The 17,632-nt window shown below is 34.6% G+C and overlaps 1 protein-coding gene across 1 annotated transcript in view; it reads right to left on the bottom strand.

Moving 5' to 3' along the window:
* LOC115885903 (kalirin) overlaps positions 1 to 17,632 on the bottom strand; it is a 402,576-nt gene that overhangs the window by 59,698 nt on the left and 325,246 nt on the right. Inside the window, exon 25 of the mRNA XM_030904931.1 lies at positions 2,441 to 2,510. Within this exon, the coding sequence (XP_030760791.1) occupies positions 2,441 to 2,510 (70 nt within the window). The remainder of the gene's footprint in view (positions 1 to 2,440; positions 2,511 to 17,632) is intronic.

Genomic DNA, 17,632 nt, shown 5'->3' on the forward strand with positions numbered 1-17,632 from the left:
CTTGAGAAGACATATGATGGCTGTCAAGTACAACCTGTATCATGAAGTCTTTGCTGCAGACTCAGCGATAAAGATCCTGAGTCTGGACTTAGCGAACACACTTTCTATTTGGTAGCAAGGCTAAAACAGGAGGAACTAATGTTCCTCCGATCCTATTAAGAGCCTGAACAAACGGTGCGGGGCACAGGGATTGTAGATTTGTGGATTTTAAATTGTATGGGAGGGAGGAAAATAATCACCGACACCTTATAGATCGATTGTGTTCCTCTTTCTCGAAGTCATTAGAGGTTAGTTTTCCATTCGTCGTAGTTTATGGCACGAATGGTTGTCATCTCAGCGCACTCAGTGATTACGTGTTCTGGTGTTCTGCATTCGCCATTGTTTCTTAGTTACAATCAACTGATGTGTTCATTGAGGAGATAGTGTCTTATTAATCTCCGTGACAATCCGAAGATTGTTCTTAATTAAATCAAGGAAAATCTTAATACTTCGAATGTATTCATGAATGTTGTAATTTGGATGATTCCCATTCCGTAGGTTACGGATGCGGTCTTCCAGCTTTAAGTCGATTTCCACGTTGGAAAGCCGAACGGTTCTGGTCCAGTTAGTAAAGTGGTCGCTTCTTTTCTAGCCAGATCGTTTGCTTTTTCATTACTTCTATCCCATAGTGGGCTGACACCCAGAGTTGGAGGGCTTTATTTTCTTGGCCTATTTTCTTCAGCTTCTCTAGACATTCTTTCACCAATTTCGAATTGATGGTTACTGAGTTAATTGCTCTTAAGGCTGCTTGATTATCGGATTAGATGGTTATTTCTTGTTTCCGATAGTTCCTCTCTAAGATAAGTTTTCCGCATCTTTCGATAGTAAGTAGCGTAGATAGTAAGTGTCCATTGGTTCAGAGTATTTAGTTTTCGGCCTAAATAGTCCTAGCCCTGTTCCTTCTTTGGTTTTAGAAACATCAGTATACCACGTTATGTTATGGTCTTTTAACTACTATTTTAAAAAGGCGTCCATTATTCTCTCAATTGTCTCAATATATCTCAATAAAATCAGCTCTCAATATATACTAAAAAGCTAAATTGTGACACGTATTTCGCTCATACGAACATCATCAGACAAAATACAATTAAAGACACACCATACACGTTCACATTTTACATATTAAAACAACACTGAAAATAACATGTAAAATGTGAACGTGTATGGCTTTTCTTTAATTATTGTTTTTTGTCTGATGATGCTCGTATGAAAGAAACACGTGTCACAATTTATTTAATAATAAATGTTGGGACAGAGACTTTGAGTCTTTTTGCTTCTTTTGGATTTTTAACTGCTAAGCAAACGTTTCTCTCTTCCAATTCTTTTTATTGCTCAATACTATAGCGAGGTGTTTCTCAAAGTTGCACATTCTTGCTATGTCATTCATTAGTTGGAGAGGTGAAATTTTCTTTTTGAAAGTGTTACAAGCTCCTGTACTAACAATTCTCTCAGTACTGTCTTCGTCAACGACCATTCTGATCACTGTCGCTTTGGCCTGTCTAACAATACCATCTTATCCAATAGTCAAGCAGCACTAAAAGTGATCAACTCAGTAACCATCAATTCAAAGTTAGTCAAAAAATGCCTAGAGAAGTTGAACAAATTATGCAAAGAAAATAAAGTCCTCCTACTCTGAGTGCCAGCTCACCAAGGGATAGAAGGCAATGAAAAAGCAAACTATCTAGCTAGAAAAGGACACTCCACTAACTGGAATGTTCTACTTCCCAAGTGAAAACCAACTTAATGCGGAACTGAATAGCCTGGAAGACTGGAGAAGAAATTTCTCAGAACTTACGATCGAAAAAAATCAAAGATTTCCCTTGATTTTAGTAAAAAAAATCTTCGGATTGTCACGGGCTTTTTAACAGGACAATGTCTCCTCAACGAACAGCTCAGTAGATTGAAGCTAAGAAACAAAGGCGAATGCCAATTCTGTCGGGAAACGGAAAAACACTAGAACACATCATCGCTGAGTGCGCCAAGACGACAACCATTCGTTGAACCAACTTTGATACGTCTGATATCGGAGATGGAGAACTAGCCTCTGTGAAGTCGTCTCAGATACTGGCTTTTGTCAAAGTCTTGAGACTGCATGATAAGAGAAAGGCACACAATAGATCTGTAAGGTCGCGGTGATTAATCCCCCTCCCAATCATCCTATATTATATCTACCAATGACAATGTGCAGTGGTGTTAAAGTATAAAATGGCCTCCAAATACCAAGAGGGCACACACAATATACCAATGTTTGTCCCTCTGTTAAAAAACTATAATGTTTGATAAATCACTTTGAAGAAAAAGTACGCTGAATGCCTTCAACATTATTTCTTCAAAAAAAATATTTTAACGTTTATTCTAAAATCATATAAAATCAACTTATAATAAACTTATATTCACTTACCCACTAAATCCTCTTCTTTTATTAACAGGAGAAGAAGTGTTGACTACGGCAGTATCATTCTGGGTAGTTTCTGTAACAAGTAAAAAAAATGTTAACACAATAATTCAAAAGCATAAATAATATTTAACATTAACCGATAAACATTAAACTCTAGTGTTTACATGTAATTTTCTCAAAAAAAAACACCCATTAACAAATAATTCAGATGTAACCTTCATTTTTTTATGTTAGTTATTTTGTTCTAGACAATAAACATAAAAACGTCCAGAATTTTTGTATCTAAATTAAATCTTAAAAGACGTTTAATGAAATATTTGCGTGAAAATCCTTGTATACGGAATACTCTGAATAATTTAACAATATTATTCATTTTTCGAGCCTGTAATCTTTAAATGCAATATTTTAAAATTAGTAATTAATTGCAATTATTCATATACCTCATACATAATACAAAACAATATAATCTACTCTATTTTCGATGATAAACTATATGGTTTAAAGTGTTTTGACTAATAATCGGCCCCGATTTCGATACATTTTTCCTCACCTAGATATATGCGCCATCTGGAAATGTGGGTCATGTAAAATGCGGGTTGTTTTTCAGTTGAAAAAAAAAAGAAAGAAACAACGGTTTAAGGTCGTTATTTTCCGATAAAAATGAAGCAACAAAACGATTTTTTAAAAGGCGCGTGTGTATACGGTTCGCGGAGTTACGGAAAAGCGAGAAATATTTATAAGTTCGGATGAAGTGTAAATAAAACGGAGATGCCAAGGTTACAGAAATGAATAATTTGCATCGTTTTAAACTGCTGGGATTTTTTTCAATATTAATTTATTATAAAATAGGAATGTAATCACCGAGTGCAGTATGCAAATAAAAACATCACGGATTATTTCATAATATTAGAAAGTTTCACGTGCTCTCCAAATTATGACAGTTTTTTTACGATTTATAGTTTACGGAGCTGGTCACACAGGGGTGCATACCGGGTGCGTCTCAAAAGTGGCTCACCCCTATGGCTTTTTTATTTTTTAAGTTATAAAAACGAGATTTGGTATGTTAGTATCTACATATATAAAATGGTAATGTTTATCTGTGTCGTCTCTACTGAAGTAACGACTTGCTCTAGAAAGTTGCTTTTTTTACTAAAAGAAAGCTAATTGGCTCTTCTAAGTTTTTAGAAGAGCCAATTAGCTTTCTCGGCTTAGCTTCGGCGACGACAGTTTTGTCGTCGCCGGATTTTTTGTTTTTCATTTAATTAAAAATAAATAAAGTTTTTTTTTTCCTTATGTCGTGGCGGATGCGCCAGGCTTCAACTAGTTTGACATAAAATAGCATTGATTGACATATTCAATTGTTTTCGGTTTCACCGGAAATGACTACAACTTTTGAATTTTAAATGGCACCACGGTATTTTCTTTAGTTTATTCGGTAGAAAATGATACTCTGAATAGAAAGACATTGACATATGTCAACTTTTGACATTTTCGCATATGGTTTATTTCAAATTATAACTTGCGGTTAGTAACGAAAATTTGACTCGAAATACCGAGTGTGTGGTATCAAATTATTCGTAAAAAATGCTTTTTCCAAATATGCTAATGAGCCACCCTCGTTCCATTTGAAAAAATTGAAATATGATTGAAAATACGATTTGAGCATTTTCTAACTGGCCAGGAAAAGACACTAAAAACATGAGAAGATCAAATCTATTTTTCCAAGGCTCTTTGATGAAGAATTAGTGTTTTTAACATAGCCATGGCACTCTAGATTGAATTTTAAAATACAATTTTTTATTAAGCGAGAATGTCAAAAGTTGACATATGATATGTCATTCTATTCAGAATGTCATTTTCTATCGAATAAAGTAAAAAAATACCAAGAGTGCCATTTAAAAATCAAAAGTTGTAGTTATTTCCGGTGAAAAAGGAAGTGGCCAAAAACAATTCAATATACCAATCAATCCCAATTTATGTCATATACTAACATATCAAATCTCGTTTTTTATCTGAAAAAATAAAGAAGTTATAGGGGTGAGCCACTTTTGAAACGCACCCGGTATACGGGAGGGGTTATGGGTGCAATTTCCCCTCCCAGAAGGAAATTTATGAATAAGATAAAATGAGTTATAAAATAAAATTGTCTCAAAAGGAATTAACAATATCAATCCATAAAAAGTCCAAACCAATCAAGTATATTTCTTTCCACAGTCACAGTACCTTTCAGCGAAAATTTAATTTAAATTTGGTACTCTGTATTTAAATATTGCCACTACCCATCCCACACTCAATCTCTAGATGCGCCACTGCCGTCACATATATGCTAGCGGACTTACCGAAACCTTATCTAACGTCACATTCTGTGCATTTTACACAGATACAGCAAGGCAAAACCTGTGCAAAATGCAAATACTTGCATGCATCTGCATCACAGGAGCTATGAAAACTTATCCAACAGCAGGAGGTCATTCTAGACCTAACACTACTGCACATTGTCATCGGTAGATATGCCAATGTGACAATGATTAGAATGGTCACTGAAAGAATCAATACTGGGAGAATTGTTAGCTCAGGAGCTTGCAACACCATCAAAAGGAAAGTTCCACTTCTAGAACTCCCAGTGGATGAGATACCAAGAATGTACCACCACAGATTAGGTATACTATAGATAAAAATCTTACCCCTAATTCGTGGTACGAAAATTGTTTTTTATGACGATGTGCAAACGTGTAAAATTTCCTATGCGCAAAAATAAACTGGCGTAAAATGACAATAAACAGCGTAATAGAGAGATATCGCTAAACCGAATAGGGTGCATGGACGTTAATAAGGCCAAGTGTTATTTCCTTTACGTGAGGTGGTATTATCTCTCTTCATTTATAGTTATCGGATCGGAAAGAATTCTGTTCGCGTCGCGTCCGCTATTTAAACTTAACCTAACTTTGAATTTAAAACTTTGAAATTGTTTTGTTTACTAGGTATTTTAAAACTAAAGGGCTAAAGTGCTTATATAATAAGTGCTTTATTGTTCAACGTCTGCCGGTGGGTTTAGGGCAACAAGCAACAAATTCTCTTAGAAGGGCTAAGTCGTCATCTACTGTAAACCTAAGCCTCTTTATAGGTTCTTTAATATTGGAAGAGGTAGAATCCATATTTTGGGCCATATTTATTTAATTAAAACTAATCCTAACTACTTAAATATCAAATTACCAAATAAAACTAAGTAATATTTCAAAACAATTCAAACATAACCTAAAATAAAAGATCTCGCCGGCCGGCCCCGGTTGTCAAATACCCGCACATGCCCATTTAAGCAATTTTTAAATGTTATTTAGAAATAACGCTTGGTGTAATTGATCCGCATATTACGTCAGGCGGTCACGTTATTAGCGGGTGTTGCGTTAAAAATTGACTCGCGCATATCGTAACCATGATAAGGTGCGCGTAAATACTGCATGACGCTATTCGGTTTTCCGATATCTCTCTAATAACTGTACCGGTCAGGCGCTGTGCACCATTTTAGAGGTCATAAGTGGGCATGCTATGTGCGCAAACTAGTAACCTAACTAGTGCCCGATTCCGAAAATTGGAACCACGAAAAACAATCCAGAAAACAGACACGAAAAAGAACCAGAAAAAACAAAGTTTATAATCTGTATAATCTGTGGTACCACTGTGAGAAACACCTCACTATAGTATTGAGCAATAAAAAGGATTGGAAGAAAGAGAAGCGTTTGCTCAGCAGGTAACAGACCATACCATAAAGTGATATATCGATGCTTCCAAAACCAAAGCAGGAACGGGGATAGGAGTACTTGGGTAGAAAAATAAATGCTCCGAACCAATAGGCACCTACCCCAGCATCCTTCAGGCAGTAATCTACGCTGTCGAAAGATGCGTATAACTTATCGTAGATAAGAACTATCGGCAACAAGAAATAACCACCTTATCCGATAGTCAAGCAGCCTTAATGGGACAATCAACTCAGTAACCATCAATTTGAACTTGATCAAAGAATGTCTAGAGAAGCTGAACAAATTAGCCAAAGAAAATACTCCTACTCTAGGGTCGAGCTAGAAAAAGAGCGAACGCTCCACTAACTGGATCAGAACGGTTCTACTTTCCAAGTGGAAACCAACTTAAAGCAGAACTCGAGAACCTGGAAGACTCCATCCGGAACCTGGAATGGAAATCACCCAATGGTCTAAGACATTGGAAGAAATTTCTCTGGACTTACAACTGAGACAAATCAAAGATTTTTCATGATTTAAATAAGAACAATCTTAGGGTTATCACGAGGTTTTTAACACTACACTGTCTCCTTAATGAACACCTTAGTAGAGTGAAGCTAAGAAACAACAGCGAATAAAGATTCTGTTAGGTTAGGTTAGGTTAGTTTGTGACAAGACAACAACTATGGTGGTGGACCAAGACAACAACCATTTGTGCCATAAACTTTGGTACAACTGGTATCGGAGATGGAGAACTAGCCGCTGTAAAACCGTCTCAAATACTGGCTGGTCAAAGCCCTGAGACTGTATAACTCAAGAAAGGGGGACACAATAGATACACTATATACACTATAAGGTTGTGGTGGTTAACTTCCCCCTCCCATTCAATCTACAAGTTACAAGAATGGTCACAAAATAGTAGGTTGCCAACAAATTTCTAGAATGATGGAGAAATTCACAAGGGTATAGAAAAAAAGTTCATAGTAGAACATTTCCCAAATTTAGGAGAGACCTAATAAGTAAAGGCAAATAGAAGAGTGATAATCTAGGAAAATGTAATTTACCTTTCAGCGATATGCTTGTCATTTATAAATATCAGTTCTAATTAAACAAGTATATAAAAATAGTTTTGTTATGGTTTGGTTTAAATCGCCTTTTTCATGTATTAGTTATTGGTTTTATTATCGTGATTATTATTAATCACTTTTATAATAGCACGTACTTTTTTAGCAGAACAAACAAAAAGCTTTTATAGTGGTTCCTAGATTTTTAATGGCTAAGGTAACTTAATCTAGGCTCCAATATAGCCAGTACGTATACCGGTATATTTTAAATTCGTGACCAAAATTATGAAGCTATGGATACCATAATTAAATGTGAATTTAATGCGTATATAATTTTGAATTTATATATTCTAGGCAAATCGAGCACGTATTATTAATATTGAATAATATACCAGAGTTATAAATAATTTTATTTTAGGCACTATATGGATCCACTAATAAATATTTAGCAGGAGCTTAAAATGAAAAAATATATATTATGGCTTATATATTCAGTATGTTTAATATGATTTTAACGAGTATATTAGTTGATAATAGTTATTTTTTATAAAAGACGATAAACTGGTATTGCAATTTTATCGTCGTGTATAAAACAATATTTTTTTCCATAGCGAGTTACGTTTTAAAAAATATTCAGAAATTATTATTTCAAGGAATTTATTACGAGTAGAAAAAATATTGTGCTGGGTTGGCGTTGGTTTCTACGTAATTTGACAAATAAATAAAGCTGTCTCTTTAGTTGTCAGTTTTGAGTCAATATTTTTTAATTCTCTTTCGAGTCGATTGCTGATTGAACTGGAGCCAGAAATGGCTCAAAACGAAACAAGTAAATTACCAACAGATATTCAGGCTGAGATGACAAACGTCATATCCAAACTGCTTCCATTTAAATCCCGAATAACTTATGAAAAGGAATAAAAACATTTTTAAAAATGGAAGCAATTAAAAAACGTGCGAGAAGAAATAAAGTTTTTAACCTATCCTCGTTGTTATTATGTATCATTTAATCTACCCTTGCGGTTAAAGTACTACACACACCGGAAAAATCTAGGGATATAATTTTATTAAAGTTAAAAATAAATGTTTTGAATAAACAACCACATATTTGTAGGCCGATTCTTTCTACTTCGATTGAAACGAAGTAGACACACTAGTTATTTCTAAATTTGGGATATTTGCAGAAGTGTTTGTGCATTTTTTGTCAAATGTATAAAAAGCACCTAGTATCAATTGTTCGAATTTAACCTGTACTGGCTATGTTTTTATGATAACTGGCCAAAATTCATTCAAATAACTCTGTTTAGTATTAAACGACATTATGGAGCGTAGACTTCTTAACAGAGACGAAATGCTAAGGGCCATGGGTATGCTCGAAGCTGGAATGCGCCAAGTCGACGTAGCTAGAGCATTAAATACAACGCAAAGTGCAATATCGCGATTAAGTGCACGCTACCGTGAAAGTGGTGATGTTGCTGAAAGGCAGACAGGGCGACATCGCATTACTACCCTTCAGCAAGATCATTTTTTACAATTAAATGCCCGACGCCGACCGACTCTTACAGCACCAGAGCTTAGTTTAATTCTCCAGGAAACACATAATGTAACCGTTAGTCCTGACACTGTTCGCAATAGATTAAGAGAGGTCAACTTAAGTAGCAGACGCCCCTGGAGAGCTCAACCCTTAACGAGAGGAAATCGAGAACTACGATATATGTGGGCTCAAGATCATGTTCAGTGGTCGAAGGAACAATGGGCCAATGTTCTCTTCACGGATGAGTCACGCTTTGGAATTCATCCGGATTCGAGAAGGCTTAGGGTATGGAGAGAACCGGGAAATCTTATTTGGTTGGATCATGTTCAGGAAGTGCACCCTTATCAAGGTGGAACAGTTATGGTCTGGGGAGGAGTCCAGTTAGGCCGAAAACCGGATCTCGTTTTTCTTGAAAGGTTTCTAACAGGAATCACATATCGTGATTTAATTCTTGAGCCTGTCGTGTTACCATATGCCAATGATTTTGGAAGAAACTTCATTCTCATGCATGACAATGCACGGCCTCATACAGCCAGAGTGGTAAGTGAGTTTATCAATGCTCATCAATTAAACATCTTACCCTGGCCGGCACAATCTCCTGACCTCAACCCCATCGAGCACGTATGGGACGCGGTCCAAAGAAGAATTTTGAGAATGGGTATGCCTCGTGAAACTCGTAGAGATCTGGTTCGGGCCGTGAATGCAGCGTGGCAGGCTGTACCTCAAGAAGAGATCGACAACCTGATCAGGAGCATGGAGAGACGATGTAGGGCTGTAATGAACAGTAGAGGAGGCCATACCCTTTATTAAGTAAAAATGGTTTTATCTTTTTTTTTTAATTCACAGTTTAGAATAAAAAAAATGTGTGTATTTTTTTGAGTTCAATAAAAATCAAGGTAAATTTCGCATTTTTATTTCCTATACGTCCTGTAAACTATTGTTTATTTTAATTTTATTATATCAGAAATGCAAATAATAAAATTACTGACGATGGCTGGATAAACTTGTAATATCCCTAGACTTTTCCGGTGTGTGTATTTTATCTACTATTTTTGATAGATATAAGACAATTTTAACAGTTGCTATGGAAAAAATAATAAAATATAAATGGTTGAAAATGCAGCCCAAAACAACAACATTCCATGTTTTAATTTTTAATATTGAAATGAGATTTTCATGTAATTTTACCTTACAAATACGTATATTAAAATTGCAGTACTCTCTGATCAGGAATAAGCTACCCATCATTCAATTTGCCTATTTAATGGAAAAATTTACTATACAACGTATCTGTTCACTAAACAAAATACGTACTGAAATAAACTTTTAAATAACAAATACTTTGGTATTTAACAGTTTGTATTGGTTAGTCAAATTTGTGTAGGAGTAATGAGCTACTCAGAGGTTTGTTTTGTCTGTGAATTCTAAACCCAATGGCTAATTTTTACATAAATTATTTTATTTATTTCGTTATTTTCTGTTTGGTTTTCATTGGCCATATTCCTAGAAGCTTGTAAATATTCACATCACTTACAGAAACGTGGCAACAACATTAGGTACTCTTTATATCTGGACAATTCTTTAAAATATTTATCTCTGAATTTAAGGGTGCTTTCGTGGTAACAAAAGTTGCTTCATCAAGAATATAAAAGAACTTGCACCCGTTTATTATTATCACGTCAACTATTTGCTATTAAAAATCAATAAAAATAATGTACAAAATGTACGTAAAATGTTGCCGTATTAGGAATTTTTTAAAAAGTCTACAAGAATTCTTCTTCCAGTGAGTTCAAAGCCTTTTTTTCTTTTCGTCTTCTTTTTTCTCTGTTTTTTATTTCTCTGCGTTTTTATATAATTAGATCTGTTTATTAGATCTTTTAATAGACGTGTCTGCTAAAAAAGCTAATGTTGTCTTGATTTTTTTAAATCTTGATTTTTTTGCACCCTGTCATACAATAAGGTCGCTGTCGTTTTCTATGTAAAATTATATGGGGAATATCATCAATGTCCATTTCCAAGCTATCTGGATCGTTTCTTAAGACCGTTTCCAAGGCGTTTTTTTTTCGATCATACGGTATATCATAGTAAGAAGTTCACATAGTGCACACACACTTTTTTTCAGTCAGTTGTAGATTGGTAGATGCAGTTTGTAGCTTGTAGTCAAATACTCGTCAGAGGGTAATGGCAGTAGTAGTAGTAGTAGCTTTCAGTATAGCCAAAATTTATTGTTTATCGATTATAACAGTTGTTATTTTGTTTTGTAAGTCAAAATTCAATAATTATCATATCATAACTATTTTAAAGTTTTAAAAGATAAGCTATTATAATGTTTGAATTTTTTTAGATAATTATTGGCGTAAACAAATTCAAAACAAATTGGCTTCCTGATTCTACATGTGCAATTCAAACATCTGACTCCACTATAACATAAACAAACACTGTTATAATATAAACAATAGTGAGCTACGAAAATTACGATCAGATTATTCTAAATCGACGTTCGTGATTTATAATAAAAATACGCTTGTCGCCTTCAAGGTCCCTCCCCAAATGTACCTAATTGTTATTTTGCTATATAACTAAAAATAATATGGTTCTGTATCGCGTGGGATGATCATTCGCTGACGCAACTGGGATGCAGGTGATCAAAAGCCGTTTCCGCTGTGTGGTCAAATAAATAAATGGCAAAATAAACAGGCCGAATTGGTACCGATTAATTATATTTAGCCTTATTTTCTATTTTATTTGCGGATTATTTTTGGGCTTCCTTAAAAATAGTATGGAAGAAGTTGGAAAAGTGCTATTTATATTTTACGATTTCTCAAAGTATGACGTATGAATTATTAAGCATGTGTAGCCCTGAATCATATGTTATGTTCGTGCATATAGCTGTAACCCCTTAAATAGCCAATAGTCATTATTCTTTCATTATTGTGTTCAGGGTTCTATGTTTTCAGGTATATTTTTTAGTACGCTGACTGTAGGCTTACGTATCGGAAAAAGTAAAAGAAATTTATATATGTACAAAATTATCTGAACCGCAGGAAAAAAGAATAAAATAAATAAAAGACGGTTAAAAAATTATGAAACGTTTAAAACTTTACTTTTTTTAATGGAGCACCCTGTTTATTTTAAGTTTTTTTTGAAAAGTCCTTTTTTTCGATTATAAACATTGTTTTTGAATTATCTTGGTTTAATGAATGCCACCTCTTTATACGTTATCATTTCTTTATAGATGGGGAACGCCTTTAGGACCGGAGTGTGGGATCTCCCTCCTTACTGTACCCAGAGGGAGGGGCCTACCCATTAAAAACGCATCTTTTCTACGTAACCCTAACTATCCTGAAACTGCCATGAAGCATGACATCGGGATAGTAGGTGACCCTCCGTTATTTCATTCTCAATCGGTTTCTAAACTATTCTATCATTCATTTCCATATACACACATATCGTCCTTATCATTCTAATCATATCACAGTCTGTTTTTTATCACAGTTTAGTTCTTTATCAGAGGCAAAAATATCACAGTATAATCACGAATTTTGGCATCGTCTACTTTATGTTTCATTATGGTATGCAGCATTGATATGATGGCTCGGCACTTTTCTTCATTTTCACTAATGGTGTTACCAACTGTGTTTTCCTTCAGCTTCGTTTGGTATATTTCTTCTGTTTCTTCCCTTATCGTTTGCCACCTAGGGCAAAGAAATATTGTATGACCCGGACTATCCAAATTATTACAATAAGAGCAAGTGTCGCTATCCCTTTTACCGATTCTTTTTTAGGTAGGTGCCAAAGACCCCGTATAAGGGCTTGTGTCACGAAGTGGTCTATATTAATCGTCTTGCAGTTTACCCAGAACCTCATATCTAAAATAAAAATTTTAACCCATCCTTGATATTGCGACCACGCATCCTGCCACTTGTCCATTATAATATTTCTGGCCTCAAATCTGAATTGGTCTCCATATTTATACACTAGACTCCTTTGTTCTGTTTGGAGCTTTATCGGTGGGATACCGGCCAGGACCAGAATGGCCTTAGTTGGAGATATTCTATAGGCAGATGTTACTCTCAGCGCTATTTTACGATTTATGGAGTCTAAGATATTTTCGTAGAGTTTGAATTTTAGAGCTCTCTCCCATATGGGAGACACATACAGAATCGTGGACGACACCACGGAAGCCAGCGTCCTCCTCTTTTCTGCCACCGGTCCCTTAAGATTAGACATAACTCTAGATAGCTGCTTTACGATTGCCTCTGTTTTTCCTGAAGTTTTTGGATATGGGTGGTCATCCGTGTGTCTTTATCTAACCAAACTCCCATGTATTTTACTGATCTTGTGCTTTTAATGTTGGTAGGTATTGCACCAGCTAAATTTTATCTCCTTCATTTTCTGTCTTCCCGCGAAAATGACCATTATACGTTATCAACGTTAAGATAAGAAGACGTTATAAAAAAACCGTTTCAATAGCTTCGTCAATCTTGATTTTTTATTGTAAATATTCGCTTTTGAAGAAACCAGTAAGGATTCACAGCAATTTTAGCATTAAAAGCTGGACATTGCTTTTTGCCCTCAACAACACATCTATGAATTAGTGTTTATTGTTTTTCTAATGCCACTGTAATTGAAAAGCCATATTTATTATTGTTTGTTGTTCCAGTAATTATTGATCTCTACCATATTTAATTAAAGCAATAATAGCAGGTACAACTTTTGTACTTAAAATCATACCTGGTAGAGTAGCTGCCAACAATAACAATGACATTACAAAAACAATATTATACACTATTTCGTAAGTGTGTTGGTTAGGGCCAAAAGCAAATATCCCCAACAAAAAATATTAGCTATTAGCAAAAAAGAAACTATCGAAAAATATACACCTTGATTAAAGTGGTATTAAAATTACGTACTTTGTTAAACCACTTCACAGGGTACCACATTCAACTTTTGCCAAAATAAAACATTTTGTATTATGTATATTAAAAGGAGGCTAAAGTCAAATAAATCAGCCAAAAATTGCTTAAAAAATCACCAAAATTGGACCACTAGAACAAAATACATTGAACTTGAGAGTTTTCAGGTGTTCGTTTTTCTTGCCGGTTAGTGTAACACAAAAAAACTTTATTTTATACAGATTTTATGTACAAGACTAGGCATAAATGCCAAAATATGATGAAGAGTACTGAACATTTCTTACACTTGCTTTCTATAAATTGATTTAGATGCCCTCTGGCGATGCGTCTAAAAGAAATATAAATAAAAATACTATCTGAAAACAGAGATTTAAGATAGTCGCCCACCGTGTTCTTTCTTCGTGTGGGCTGCCGTGATGCCATATGGCTTTAGGTCAGCCGGGTTCAAAAAACCCTTTTTATTCATTTAAATTTATTTATATTACGCAGTTCATTTCGCAAGCACAATAAAAACCCATTATTTTTGAGTTTAGAAAGGTTAGGTTCCACGCATTCTCCTTAACTAGGCATTATTCGGTCTGTTATGGATTATAAAAGGTTTCATTGTTAGAGATAAAAGTCATTATATTTTATATACAATCATTGTAAGTTATAATAGGGTATTCTAAATAATGTCTTTTAAAACCACTGTAGCGGGTTCATTTCGTGAAAAAACATCGGGATTTTTTGAAGTAAAACTTCTTTACGCGCGATGGGAGTAAAAATTCAAAGCCGTGTTATACCACGGTTACCTGGGTACCAATATCTTCTGGTTTTGTGCTAGGAAGTAAATTTTCATGCATATTTTCATCGATAGGTTTGTAGCTTCTGAATAACGGTCAAGGAAAAGCATGTAGCTCATTTGCTAGCTCAGAATTAGAATTATTAGTGTTAAGCAACTCGCATTTTCATTGGCGGACATCGTCATATTTATTTCAAACCAATAATCAACGAGAAAATTCGTATAATTTAACAAAATTACTGTAAACTTAAGCTGTAATACGAATTGTTGGTTAGGTTCAACATTTTTTTCTCTTATTAAATAAATTTAAGCTTTAACATTATTAGGCGTTTGCATAAAAGTGTGTGAAAAGGACAGTGAAGAATATAACTATGTCGACCACAACGAAAATTCAGAGAAAGAACCGGACATCCTCAAAAGTCAAGTTGAATTGGCCATAATCAAATTAAAATACCATAAAGCACCAGGTTCAGACCTAATCACAGCAAAATAATATCACAGCGAAATAATAAAAGCCGTTAAAGAACCCCGATTAAAAATGCTTTATTTGATCTGTAATAAAATATGGCACACAGGAGAATGGCCCGACGACTGGACACACTCCACCATTGTCACTCTTCACAAGAAAGGGAGCATACATAAGTGCAGCAACTATCGTACAATTTCCCTCATCTCACATGCGAGTAAAATAATGTTGCAAATTATAAATCAAACACTGAAAGCTTTTCTAGAAAGAGAAATTCCAGCAGAACAAGCAGGTTTCACCGAGAGCAGAGGCACTCGGGAAAATCTTCTGAATATGCGCCAAATCATAGAGAAAGCAAGGGAATTCAACATCCCTATTTATATTTGTTTCGTAGACTATAAAAAAGCTTTCGATAAAGTCAGATGGCATCACCTGTGGAAAGGAAGTGGTCTCTTTTCACCTGTGAAAAGAAGTTTACAGCAACACCTTATTTCACTATCATCCAGTTGTATCAGCACACTACAGGATTCAGCTTCAAAGGAATTTTCCCTTGAACAAGGTGTCAGACAGGGGTGTATATTGTCTCCTCAACTGAGAAGATCGCTAGAGACATGGGAAGGAGGCATTTCAATAAATGGCCAAAAAATAAATAATCTACGCTTTGCAGATGATACAGCACCACTCGCTAGCAGTCAAGAAGAGTTAATCTATTTAGTAAATAGGGTAGAAAACGAAAGCAATCGGCTCGGTCTGGAACTAAATACACAAAAAACCAAAATCATGATAGTTGATAGGCAACATAACAACCATCCAAATATAAGTCATATCGACCGCTTTGAAGTCGTTAAGTCATACGTATACCTGGGATCACTATTGACAAATACAGGCACATCGGAAGAAGAGGTGAAGCGTAGGTGCAACATAGCAAAGGTAGCTGTTGGGAGACCAAGATCTGGAAAGACCGCCAGATTTCAAGAGCCATCAAAAACCGGCTAGTCAACTGTTTGGTACTCGCAATATTGACGTATGGCTGCGAATCGTGGACTCTCAGGCAGGCGGAACGTAAGAAGATCGATGCTACCGAGATGTATTGTTATAGACGTATGCTCCGTATCCCATGGACTGAACGCCGTACAACAAAATATTCTTTTTCGAAAATTTCCAAGTAAAATATCTCGGTTATTTTGGACTTATTTGAAAAACGGCAAAGAGAAAATATTATGCTTCTTTCATCGAGACCTATCAGATCTTAAAATATTTCCACTTTTTCACTTTTTTAAGACTCACCCTGTAAATACATTCATAAATAACTTACTTTTTTAGCTCAAAAATAATCCATTAAATAATCCAACACAAGTAAAAAACTCCTTTCAAATACTAGCACACCAAACTCACAATTATCACAAATTCATCTGCACACTAAACACTTATACAGTTCAATTTTGATGAAATTCTTTAAAAAATATGTTTGTAGTTTAGACCGTAACGCATACAGCGTTAAACAACAACTAAGTAAAGTTTGTTATATCTTGTTTGTGTAGAATGTAATAAGCTATGGATCTAAAATAACATTAAGAGCCCCATACTCCCTGAGCACAATATAAGTCAATAATTATTGTTTCGATACTTAAAAATTTAAATAAAGTTAGCTTCTAAATACACTTTTATAAGGTTTAAAAATACTTTTTTTCTTATATGTGCTTAAATATAACGCATATACTGTACAGGGTGTCCCATTTTGGTTGAAATGATACGGTATTTCCGTATCATTTCTTCTAAATACACTTTTATAAGGTTTAAAAATACTTTTTTTCTTATATGTGCTTAAATATAACGCATATACTGTACAGGGTGTCCCATTTTGGTTGAAATGATACGGTATTTCCGTTATTAGTAAATATAGGAGGATGCGGTTTGCACAAACCTGTGCCACTTTTTTGTCAAACAGAAGATGCTTTCAACAAAATTTTCATAGTTCTCTTCGTTTCTGAGCTACAGGGTCTTTTTGAAAATTTTGCAATTTGGGACAGCCTCCGTATCTCCGTTATTATGGATTATATCGAGAAGGTTAAAAATGATTCTTGTAGAACTTTTTACGTGGAATACAGTGGCGTAGTCTGTTTTTCTACGAAAAAAATATTTTTAAAAATATGAACTAAAGTTATGTTTTTTCAAATGGAACACCCTGTATATTTATAAATCATATTTATAAATCATATAAATCATCCGCCTTGCTATGAGCTTCTCAAAAATATATGTCACTCTATATTTATTTTCACTATTTATTGCAATATTTAATTTATAACAAAAAATCAAAATGGTATTTATAAAAATAGTCATGCACATATTAAAATTTTATTTGGAATTGATATATTTTACTTTTGAACTGTTGCCACTGAATCTCTGAATATATTTTTCATCTTTTTTATAGCGGGATGGATTTGCAAATATCTAAAAGCTTGCATTATTAAAGCATTTTCCAAGTGTTCGACATTGTGTTAGTTGCCACGATATATTTCATATTTCAAAAATCCCCAAAATCAGAAATCGAGAACGGATAAATCCGCGAATCAGGGAGGCCATATCATATGGGTCCATTGGTTCCAATTCATTGATTTGAGAAATAATAATTTAACAAAATTCTAATATTTTCGTTGTAAGTTAAGTTGTGAATGAGAGCCCCATCTTGCTGAAAATATATTT

The sequence above is a fragment of the Sitophilus oryzae genome, unplaced genomic scaffold (genome assembly GCF_002938485.1).
Source record: "Sitophilus oryzae breed Bouriz unplaced genomic scaffold, Soryzae_2.0 scaffold_465_pilon_pilon, whole genome shotgun sequence".
Classification (NCBI taxonomy): Eukaryota; Metazoa; Arthropoda; class Insecta; order Coleoptera; family Curculionidae; genus Sitophilus; species Sitophilus oryzae.